At 43.9% G+C, this 12497-nt stretch overlaps 1 protein-coding gene across 1 annotated transcript in view; it reads left to right on the top strand.

The window, feature by feature from the left end:
- Nucleotides 1–12497, top strand: part of AFF3 (ALF transcription elongation factor 3) — a 282997-nt gene that overhangs the window by 238647 nt on the left and 31853 nt on the right. Inside the window, exons 11-12 of the mRNA XM_075716381.1 lie at nucleotides 6429–7472; nucleotides 10055–10179. Coding sequence (XP_075572496.1) covers nucleotides 6429–7472; nucleotides 10055–10179 — 1169 coding nt within the window. The remainder of the gene's footprint in view (nucleotides 1–6428; nucleotides 7473–10054; nucleotides 10180–12497) is intronic.

The following is a 12497-nucleotide window of genomic DNA, read 5'->3' as shown; positions in this document are numbered from 1 at the left end:
TCCTCTCCCTGCGGGATCTCAGAAGTGGAAGAAAAGGGACAAAGAGCAGAAAGAGAAGGAACCATTGTGGAGAGAAGGAAATGTGAGATAAAAGGAGGAGAAGCATAGTACCCAGGAAGGGAGGAGTGTTTACTATCTAGGCAGATACCCATGCTGCTTGGACCTGAGAGCAGCAATTCCTCAGGGAATGCAGGAAGTCAATTAACTGAGGCAGGCCGTGGATCTCATAAAGTCAGGCAGGGTTCTGAGAGTCATGGAAACGTGGAGGAAGTGCCTCCTCTTAAGCATTTTATGCATATCCTCTCGAGATCTGTGGATCTACTTTTGTAGAGAGCCTAAGTTATCAGTGATCATTGTCACAAAACAGCTGCGCTGCTCCAAGAGATTGCTTGTCTCTTTGCATTATATTTTTGCGGTTTGCCTTCTAGGACATGCTGTATGAAACATGCTTATATGAAAATGTAAATGACTCAAAAAACGTGATGGCTGCAGTGGCTTTCATAGGTCATGCCTTGATGGGATATGGGAGAGGCCATACATGGATAGGGTCGGGGTGTCCCAGGGAAGTAGGATACCCTAAGGGCAAGTGCTTTCCCTGGCCCATCTTATGACTGATGGCACCAGTTCAAAACATGCTTATGTGATGTCTCTGACTGGAATTCCTGTCTGCTTTGTATTAATGCTTTAACTTATACATATGCACCTGGTGAAGCCGTCTTCCTAAAGTATATGCCATGTTCTTACCTGGTAAATGGAGAGAGACAGGTCCGTGAAGCTCTTTAAAGGAAGGCCCTGTCCACCTAAATTTAAGCAGTGGACTCAATTCCAGTCCTAGTCTTAAAATGAATGTTATCTGTTGAATAAGACAGAAAAAGCAAATACATCTTTGCCTTTGCCTTAGCATAAACTGATAAATTCAGGTACAATGAACTTGAGTACTCCAGCACAATGCTGGGCAGGAAATCCATATTTCCAGGTTGGGAGGAACTTAATCTGGAAATCTGCAGGCCATTGTGAGGCCTTCATTCTTTTTTTTTTTTTTCCCCATAGTCTGAAATCTTATATGCATCTACTCAAAGATTTTTATTTCTAGGGCAGTGTGTCTTCTGCATTTGAGGTTATATAAGAATTCAATTGCTGTTTCATTTCTTCTGTGTTTTTTTCCTCATCACATTTTGAGATCTTTGAGTTGTTCTCAGGTGTCTAAATGCAGTTGCCTAGAGTGTAAAAGCAGCTCATTGTAAGGCATACATATAAAACAGATTAGATGAATTGCACCCTAAAAGTGTCTGTTTCTTTCCATTGACTATTTAGAGCCTGTAGTGACTAGCTCAGCTGTCTACACTTTATGTCTGCAGTAAACTAAGAATAATGGCTGAGCTAGAACAGGAGACAACATTCAGACTGGTTTCAGTGATGTGGACAAATTAAGGTGCCTCAGACATTAATGTGAGTAGTTACAGTTTTGTGGACTGCCAAACCTGAAATTATGAACAAGGGACTGAGCCTTCTATCTCCTGTTTCTTTGCTGGTCATGGATTCTTTGCATGACCTTAATTAATGTCATAAATGAGGACTCTGGAAAACAATGACACCTTGTCCTTGCATTATTTCAGATGGTAGAAAAAAAACTTGGGTGTCAAGTCCATAGAAAGAGCTACATTTCAAAAGCTAAGAATTTGGTTTGCTTATTCTTTGTTCCATTGAATTATCCTGCAGACCTTTAATAAGGCCGGATCTCGTTGGACAACTGGGAATTCCCACTATGCAGGGAGGACTAGAGTGGGGAATGGGCAGGAAGGAAGTGGAGAAGCCATGGCATGGGACAAAGCATCAGTGGCTAGTCAACAGTAACCGGGCCAGAAGAGAGAGGTGCCCCTTCCTGGGCCCCACCAGCCCTGCACACCAGATGCAATGCCCTTTACGGCCTCTGCTGTTGTGACTAGTTCACAACCATTAAAGTTTTTTCCTCTTTTTCAAGGATTCACACACACTTTTTGTCCATCCTTATTCCATCATCACAGGATATACTCTTTTGTCTCAAGTCCCCATGTTGTGACTGACCAGGTCAAAGCTGAAGTGATTTGTAGGGCTGTGCTCTTCCCCACCCTCCTCTCTCATCAGCAGAGATGTGCATCAAGTCCTTCAAGTGCCTGGACATCAGTGCCAGTGGCTGAGGAGCCACTGCCTGGGAATCCCTGCTGTTCCCTCAGGTGCTCTGTGGCACTGGCTCTCTTCTCTTTAGCTTGGAAAATAGGAAGAATGTGTGTATCTAACAGACTAGCTAACTCGTGAGTGTGCTCCTGTCACCTCACCAGCCTTTCTTCACTGATAGATGTCATTAGGGACACAGGGGAAGAAGAGTTGTAGTTTTAGGGTTGCGGGGTAGGAAGGGTATGTTTTCTGTATCTGTGGTGTTTTCCAAAAAGTTTTTGCTTCCCATCTTAAGTATAGCCATGATTCAATTTCCTGACTGATACACTCAGAAGAAAAGGAGATTTTACCACTAGACCAACTGTAGACACTATAGAATTTACCTTTGCAAATCAGATTCATGGCCTTTAAATATTCTGTGGACTATTTTTGACAATGACTACAAACTGAAATCTCCCTTCCCTCCAGAAAACCCTCTGTGGTAGGAACCACCTCTTAAAGTATGTGCGCGCCATGCCTAACACATGGGAATCCCCACTTCTAATTTGATGAAGTGCTAGCAGCAGTGCTAATAGTAGCAATAAAGTAGTAGTAGTAGTAGTAGTAGTAATAATCATCATCATCTTCATCATCATCATCATCATCTGTGCCTTAAATACAATGGAAAGGCACCACATTTGTATGGGGATTGCTCTGAATGAAATCTTTGATAGCAGGGCAGCACAAGCAAGCTATCATAAGGGTAAATTAGTATGTGAATTTACAATAGGCTGAATACTGCAGGGATGGCTGATAGCTCAGTCCTACCCCACAGTGGGCTAAGTACATGCACATATTATAGGCTATCTAATCTCTCAATGAAAGTGGTGTCATGCTTCAAGTTTACCATGGTATTAGCTACACCTTCGGTCCCGTTTTTTTTAATAACAAGCATAGTGACCCCATTACACTTACATTGTTTAATAGCCCTTCACCCCAGAAAGTGTTTCTGGATAATGTTTTGACAAAGGTTTCTTTTGGATGCATGCCACTTGTGCCTCTGGTTGCACTTGTAGCCTTGAAGAGATCTGGGATATATAGACGTGCTGTGTGGGAGGCATCCCACCTAAATTTGGACACTTGTACTGTAGATACCTACATCTGCTCATCACCTCAGCCTCCCCTTTACAGTCGGTGGAGAGGAATAGACGTTTTTAGGGCCCAACTCATCTGGCCTATTTCAGATGTCTATTTCAAGAGGGAACATTTCACACCCTAGAAGAGTAGTCCACTGACTGGAGAAGGAACTTGTTGACTAGCTCAGATATAGGTGTCTATGTTCTACAGATGAATCCACCCACAATTTTTAAGGAAGTGTATCGTATCCTTCTGTTTCTCGATGAAGCCTGGCATATGTGTATGTCTGTGGTGCATTGGTCCCTGGAACTATCTTTGTCTGATAAAGTTTCCTGGTTTGGGTTTTCATGCCAAACCCATAGTTCATTGCAAGTCATCTTCACCACAGACTGTTATTCCTATTGCTGCTGCCCATTGGGGCACCACCAGCTTTACCCCAATTAAAAACTGTCCAGTTCTCTTCAAGGCCTTGAGGGCAGCATATTTCCATGACACAAAAAACTAAGGGACAGAGACCATTCTGCTACCTGATCACTCTGGATATATATTCATATACATTTCCATCCTCACATGCTCCTGAAAAAGTCCCACTTTGAGCAAAGCAACTTTTCTTCTGCAGAATGGTATGTGACTTGCTCAGGGGGTGGTGTGGACTGGAGAATTAGGGATTTTCTTTTTCTCCCATAAATAATTACATTTAGGTACATAAAGTGGACTGGTGAAAACTTTCAATTGAATTTTCCCAATCCCTTTTTTTACTAGGCCTGCTCTTTGTTCTTGGCTGTGATGATTTTGTTGCCTTGCAAGGTACCTTGAGTTTTTAAGTGATTTCAAAGTACAGTACTTTTCTGTTTTAGAGCAATCAATTGAATAAATTACTTCCAAAAGTGAATTGGCATCACTCATGTAGATTGACAATCTTAAATATTCCAGAACTTTATCAGGGCCCAAAAATAGTGAGAAAAGTTTTAAAATTCTGATTTTTGAAATTCGGATTCTTTTAATGTATTTTATGGGCTGCAGGCTTTTTACTTTTAGCACATGCATCTTAAAGGGGTTTTTTAGCAGACACTTCTTAAGGGTTTTTCAGCAGCTACAAGGATTTGAATTTTTGTTTAAATAAACCCCGGATGTGCATCTAAGCCCATGATTCTGAGAGCTGGGGCTTTAAGAAAAAATAACGAGTGTCCAGAAACTCCTGACAAGATTAGTAAAGCTGGCAACACTGCTGCCCATTTTATTAGACTTCATAGCTGGTTATAGGTTGGTGGGACTGTAGTTATTCTGCCTAAATAGCAGACATATCACTGTAGGAAAGTACCACATTGCCAAGTTGTGACACTGTAGCAGTTAATCACTGTTTTCTGCTGGTTTACAATGATCCCTTGAAATCCATATTTTGTGAACCACTGTTTTCAAGAATTACAAGGTACATAAAGAGACAGAATGGGATGTAACAGAAAAGCTGGAAGTTTTTTTGAACTTTCAGGCTGCTCTCATTCTGACCTATACTTATGGGCAGAGGTATATTTTTCCCCACGTGCTTCTGATGTATGTCCTTTTCTTAAATGCACCTGAACAGTGGAAAGACTTCCATATATAGTGAACCTTTTATTATATATAAGTAGCGAATGCAGTGCACAATGAATGGCACCAAACAAATCTATCTGTATTTTCAGCAGCAATCAAAAAAATGCTATTTATTTCAGATAAACAGTTAAAAGTTGTAAAAATATATCTTCATCCAAGAGAAATATGGCCCGTCCATTTTCCAGATTTACAGCTCAAGAAAGAAATTCCTCGTGTAAGATATTAGGGAGTATGCTTAAGAAAAAATAAACTTAAGGCAATCCAGCAAACTTCCCATAGGTATTGGCTAGCTCAATAATGAGTAAATTAGACACTTTTGCGAGAAGGAATATTTGTATCATATGAATTCTGATGTCTAACTTTTTTGCTTATTTTAGGAGCCTTTGCTCCATGTAGAGTGAATACAGCTCTCAGTGGGTGATTCTGGAGATGCCCTTGGCTATGCAGGAAACCTGCGTTGCCCTCAGGCACTTACTTTAAATAAGGAGATAAGTAAGAGACTCTTTTAAGTTAGAGACTTTGGATATTCTCTCTTGAGCAAACTTTATTCCAGAGCATTAATGGTTTTCATGTTAGACTCATGACATGCTTTTTGATTATTCGTGTTCAATAACCTAGTGGATCAAATTTTTGTTCCAGTTAAAGAAATTAGGAGACTTTTCACATTGGCTTCTGCAGAGTTAGGTTATGGCTGGCCATCTACTCTATCATTTCTTTCTTTTGCATTTTTTTGCCTTTCCTCTTCATTTTATTACATTCAAATTACTGATTGCAAGAAGCACTAGAAAACACTTGCGCATTGTTCTGAAATAACATTGTCTGAGCTGTGGTTACATTTGAAATCATAATTATCCCACTTCTTCACTGTCCAAACACCATTATGTTTTAGATGCTCTCTTATAACTTGATCGTGTTGTGACAGGAACGAAGAGAAAAACTAACAGCCGCACAAAACTCACAAAATGAGCACTTGACAATATGACAAATACAAATGTTTGTGGGATCTCACAGGATTATAATGTCAATACCAGACAGATTACATGAACTGCCTGGTTAGCCCTCCAGCTCCCCACTACATGCTTCTTTGTATGCTTCTTAAATACTTTTCATATTTATTGCAATGGTGCAGGACACAAAATACATATCCCTAGCTTTCCTACTAGCTCTCCTCCCTTAGCCTCAGCCGTACCCCTGCCTTGTTTTCCTCCCTTCCTATTGCCATTACATTTTATTCTATTTGGAAACTTGTGAGCGTTTCCCAGTAAAGCCGATGCCAGTAGTTCTGTGTGAATCATCCTTAGAAATGATGAATCACGGAAGCTGTCCTCCTTCCCAACCCCATTCTGAAACCAAAAATATCCCCACTTACGCGGCATGCCCCACATCTCCCGTCCCGCCGTGCAGGGCCAGTGCCAGGGGGTTGCCGCGGCTTGGGGGCGGCTCTTTGACCAGAGGAAGATATCTGCAGTACCAGAGGGCACCCGGCATTTCGGTGTCCCTGAGGGAGCCCTGGGGTGAGGGCAGCAGGGTCTCAGCACTAAGCTCATTGCCATCTGTTTCCCTTTCAGCCCGAGCCGCCCTCGTCCAACAAGTGGCAGCTGGACAAGTGGCTGAATAAAGTCACCCCGCACAAAGCACCCATCCTGACCCACCATGACGGCCCGGCACTGGAGGCCCATCCCTATTACGGCTGCGTGAAGGCGGAGCGGCAGGAAAGCGAGAAGACCCCGGCCGCCGGCCCAGCCGAGCACCGCAGCGGGGAGGGCCGCGCCGCCACCACCGCCGCCATCGGGGACGGACCGCGGCCCAGGACCGCCAACAAAGCGCCGGGCAGCAAGGGCAGCCGGCAAAAGTCACCTCCCGCCGCTGACGGCGGGCCTCCGAGGCGGGCGGCGGGGAAGAAGGCACCGCGGCGGGCCGAGAGGACCACTGCCGGGGACGGCCCCCACTGCCCCGGCGCGGAGGAGCCCCCCGGGAGCCACAGCTTTCCGGAAAGCACCGCTGGCGAGGCGCCGAGGGCCCGGCCCGGTGGCAGTAGCAGCGGTGGTGGCTGCAGAGCAGGGCACCGACGGGAGCCCCGCTCGGCCGCAGCTGGCGAGAAGCGTCGGGCCCGGGGTCCGAGCAAAACGGCACCCAAATCCAAGGAGTTCATCGAGACCGAGTCTTCATCCTCGTCATCCTCCTCCGACTCAGGCTCTGAGTCGGAACGGGAGGCGCGCCCGCTGCCCAAGGCGCCGCCGGCATCTGGGGCCGAGCCGCGTGCCAAGGACACAGGGACCGGCGCCGCCAGCAAACCCCAGGGTGGCTGCAGTGCCTTTGGCTCCATTAATGCCAGGACTAGTAGTGAAATAGCAAAGGAGCTGGAGGAACAGTTTTACACCTTGGTTCCTTTCGGTAGGAATGAGCTCCTCTCTCCTCTGAAAGACAGTGATGAGGTAAAGTCGCTGTGGGTCAACATTGACTTGGCTCTTTTGTCCAGGATTCCAGAGCGTTTGCCCGAAGAGCCGCTGGCCATGAGCGCCGGAGCAAACCAGGCGGCCAGCCTCCCGCAGGGTAGTAGTGCTGACCCCCCCGCAGAGAAGGGTTTACCGAAATCTAGAAGGAAACGCAAGGTGAGCTTCGGGGTGACCAATCGCGGCGGGTAGGGGAGCCTCCAGCAAGTGGGAGGCGAGCATCACTTGCACCCGTGCCCAGTGCTCGATGGCGGTGTCTTCTCCGGACCGGTGCTTCGGAGCTGGGCTTTGTCCCCGCTCACCGCATAGAAACCAGCCAAGCCCCAGGGGAGATGCCATCACAGGAGGTGATGAAAACCTTGGCCACAAGGCATCACAGCCCCTTGGAGACAGTGTTTGCTGCTGGCACACGGCTTTCCACGCCTTAGCAAAGACACTGCCTTTTAGTAGGGTAGTATTGTCTCCTGAGGCTTCTCTCAAAACCTGAGCATTTGGAGGTGATGCTTAGGTCAGCAAAGGGAATATAAATGGCTATCTTGTCACAGTCTGCACAGTGTCACTGTGTGTGTGTCGAAAAAGGAGAGGCAACGTCTTTTTCCCCCTCAGATTATCAACAAGAGGCGAGACCTTCAGTCTCTTCAGGGAGCCCTGGCTTCATGGGGGATGCACTCACAGAGACCTGGGTGTGGGACCTGCCCGGCTCTGCAACCTGCCTCCCTCGCACCCCTGTGGTCCCTTTTTACTGTGGGGCTCTCACACAGCTATAAGAAGTGGGAGTGTAAGCCATTAGCTGCCCCCTCCCCAGCAGCATGGTCACAGCAGCCGGGTGGGCACGGCCCTCCAGTTGCATCCACCCTTCCACCCTGCCTCTCCCACATGCTTTCTGAGCCACTGGTGGTGCCAGGGAGAAAGCCCCCTTCATCCCACAGCCACAGCTGTCCACCGAGGAGGATTTCTGGTCCATTTGTACCAACCTGACCCCAAAAGTCATTCTGAACTGGAATCGCCCTCGGCCCACTTTCTGGACAGTTTTACTGTGCAGTCATCTGTTGCCCTCTGAGCTACTGTACATGTGCAGATTGATTTGTACATTTTGGGGGACTGTTTATGTAAAGCAGTCTTTTTTTTTTTTATCTTTTTTAGATTTTGGGTTCTTTTTTTAGTATCTGAAAGGTGGCAGCCCTGTTCTGGCCACTGGTAGAGCCAAAACAGAGAGCCCTGATAAGCTTTGAGATGCATTTGTCTGCATTTTCTTTAGGAAGTAGCATAGAAGTAATTGCACAGTACAAAATGATGGGGAACAGGCCAAGAAAGAGTGGTAGAAGCAAAAGATTTATGCTTTGTGCCACAGGAGATGCCAGCGTGATAGTGCCAGGCTGTGCACACAGAAGGAAACAGGAGAACACGATAGAAAGAGCAAAATAAATGCAGTCACACTAGAAAAGCTTAATCTGACTTTCTGTGGCAGATACTATCTTTTGCTTTTCTGTCCTAAAGCATTGCTGTTGGTGGTGGTTTCAGTGATATAATAAATACAGCACATTCCTGGAGTGCCAAATTGCCCCTCAGCCTGGAATAAGAACCTCAACGGGACAGTTACCATGCAAACTCACAATATGTGATCTCCCTTCCCAAAAGACTTTAAGAATAAGACTAATAAGAATGGATTATCAGGCATAACTGCAAAATTAGAAAGATGTCCTTGTTACTTCCACCTCTGTCATGATCCTAAGGTGAGGAATGTAGAGACAGAGGAGGATGGTTAAGCACTGAGGTGTGAGAAGATCTTCAGTCCTGTGAATTATAAGCTACAATGTTAACCCCATAGCAGCAGCTATAGTGGCAATGGATAATGCAAAAAATGTTGTTACCATGCAGCAAGGCAATAAATACAGCAGAATCAACAGTTCACAATTAAAACTCAGCCAGCACTGGCAACTGTGTTAGAAGTGGAAAAAGATGTGGACTTTGTAGGAGGTTGGGAAAGCAGTGCCTTTGGGACACAGTGGTAGAACCTAAGGAACACAAGATGAAATTAAATAGTGGCAGGAAACGCTGGCTATGTTCATATGAATAGGTCAGATAGGGCCAGGGTCCAGCCCCAAGCGGTGGCACACAGTCATCCATCCTCTGTTTAATTGTTAGCGTGCTTGCTAATGTGGTTTTAGCCTGGGACAACTTCTGTTCTTCCAAACACTGTCTGACTCTCACTCCCAACCACGCAGACTAAGGTCTCTTCCCAAAAGGCAGTCCGAATGTGGCATACCTGGGTTTGAAGGAGGAGCAAGATGAGTGCATGGGTGCGAGCTGTGCTGTGCTGGTTGGCCTCAGGGCCAGTTGCTGATCTGTTGTATTTACTGGTATAGGCATAGTCACTGATGCCAAGAAAAGATGGGGAGAGACAAGAGAGGTATGAGGTTGAGGACTACGCAAGAGAAAAGCCACAGGAGATGGGCAAAGAGGGCAATATGAAGAAAAAATATCCTGAGATGCAAGTGGAGAAGTTGGTTGAAAAAATTCAAGTTTTATATTCTACTCCTTTGTTTACACACTGCGTCTTTAGATTTTAGCTTTTTAAGACATGGAGCAATTGTCTCTGATCCATGTTAGGTATAAGCTCAAAGAAAGTGTCATCATTAATACCAAAATGCCAGAAAATACCAGCCCCTGATTTGTTGAAAAACTTTTGGATCTGTAGTACATCCAACCCCTACAAGATTATTATTCTTCTCTTCATTCAGTGTGAGAATGAGGAAGAGTGCAGAGACATCAAGAAGACTCATTTAGAGAGAGAGGGTTCTTCACGATTAGCTGCCTCTGCCCATAGCATCACAACAGCAAATCATTGCAATATGAATGAAAATAGGTAAGCATTTTCCTTCTTATTTACCACTGCATCATACAACAGTTGCAGTTTAATGCTGTGTGTTATTTTTTCCTTTAATAGGATTTATTTTTTAATTACCACGTTTTATGTTGAAAAATTGCCCACTGCATTCTCCTTTCTTCTGGTTTAATGAACAAGTTAGCAGCTCCTGACACATTTATATGTTCACGTTCTTGTCCTATTGCACAAAGAAGTTGTGAGTTCAAGTGTGAGGTTCATGGAATGAGTAATTATAGCTAGAGCAGTGTGATCGTGCGAGACATATTCCCAAACACTGTGTTGTAGGTACAAATTCACACAGGCGACCATCTTACAACCTTGTCTTTCCTTACAGTGTTACGAGTTTCAAACTTAAAGTTTGGCAGTATGGCTGGGTTTAAATACAATTATCTATAAACTCAATGGAAAAGACTGAGAAAAATATTCATAACAATGCCTGCAATACTCAGTTCCAGAATATATTTGAGATCCAATATTTTTGAGATTACAAGCTATGTATTCTGTGTAATTAGTGGGTATTTTAGGACAAGGAACTCAGACTTTAAAAACAGTCAGATTTTCAAAGGGTGCAGGGCATGAGACAAATGATGAATATTTAGCATTTGCTGGCATGGTTTATGCACACAGACCCCTGTCAATGTCAGATCAATCATACAGAGTTTCTCTGGAGGCTTCCAGCAGTCAAACTTAGACATGCATCTTTTCAGAGTTCAGCTGCATGCTGCTTAGTACATGCTGGTATCCGTATTTCAAAAAAAATCATTTTCTTGTAGTATCAGGGTATCTCTTGGGGTGGAACTGCTAAAATTAGAGAATAGTTGTATTTATTGTAGTAGGCTTTTCTGTTGTACACATCACTGATAAGTCTGAGCAATTCTTGTCATTAATACTGGAAAAAATAATGGAGAAAACTAATATATATAGTGCTTATTCAAAAATATGTATTTGATTTCTTTGTCCTGACATGTCACATATGTTTCATAAAGTGAAAACAATACACAGAACAGTTTGTTTTATTGTGGGTGACTGCATGCAGGCATGCCATTCCTGTTACCGCAGTGTCATATGTTTTACGTCGCATTCATTTTCAGAGAATAGCATGGCTGTCATAGCTTTCTGTGTCACAGGGTTAATTCTGTGCTTCCTGGAAGCAGGACAATAATTTGTGTTTTGCTTGACATTATATTAGTACTCCTGGTAGCAACTGTACACTGAAGAGACAAAGAAGAAGGTCTGAAATGTATATTTGCCTCCTAATTCTTCCCTGGTCTGCCCTGCTTCCAAGATGTTTCTAACAGCAGCTACTCCTCACAAGCTCTTGGCCAAGCTTTTGAGGCTGGGGCACACTTCCAAAGAGCTATGGCTTCTCTTGGATGCGTTAGGCCTGCACTTTGACAGTGATGTACAAACATAGCTAGTCAAGGCATGGGTTTATGTTTGAAAAGAAGAAAAGAAATTACAGCATCGGGCTACACGTTCAAAATACTGCTAAAGATCTTATTTTTCTTAGGGGGAGAAGAAGGGCACAGTTGTCCATCTTACACACCCCGATTCTTGCTTTCGTAAACAGCATTGGTCATTAAAGCAAAACAATTCATGTTGTGTTTTAAAGGTACTACACTGTGGGAAACAGGAAAGGTTCTGAATTACGATTCATGGCTTCTATCACAGCTAGTTTTTAAAGATTTGCCAGATAAATGGAAAAAGGTATGATAAGAGCACATTTAATTAGCTCTGTTCCCTGAAATGATGTGCAGAAATAAAGTATAGTTTGTACCACATTCTTTTTTGTGATTCCATTAAGTGTATACTGTCTGATACAGTAACTATAAAGAAGTGAGAAATGTCCATAAAAAGTAATAGGCTGAATAAAGGGGAATGTGACAGGGGAAGGTATTGTGTTAAAATAGTCTGTCTGACCTTAATCACAGTTTTAGTTGTAATGCAAACTGTCTCCTTAAAAAAACTTTTCTTTTGTGTGTGTTGCTTTAAGATTTTCAGCTAAATATTTTCTTCGAATTAGTGCATCTGAAGTTTATTTCTCGGCATGCTTTTATGGTCTGTCTGACTTCTCTTCATCCAAAGCTTCTCTCCCAAATAAATGAAAGCTGAAAATACTGTCTGTGTTACAGCTTTCTTCTTTAGAAGACGGAGCAGCTCACATTTCTCAGCGTCTACTGTTTTCATATGTTTCCTTTTGTCTGCAGTACCAGCCTATCTTTCTTTGTCTTCAAAATCTGTATTAGATTAGTATAAACAGTGCTACCAAAGGCTGGGCATTGAGCACAAAGACAAGC

Source organism: Pelecanus crispus, chromosome 1, assembly GCF_030463565.1.
Source record: "Pelecanus crispus isolate bPelCri1 chromosome 1, bPelCri1.pri, whole genome shotgun sequence".
Lineage (NCBI taxonomy): Eukaryota > Metazoa > Chordata > Aves > Pelecaniformes > Pelecanidae > Pelecanus > Pelecanus crispus.
Note: the sequence above shows the minus strand (reverse complement) of the source record. Positions and strands in the feature narration are given on the sequence as shown.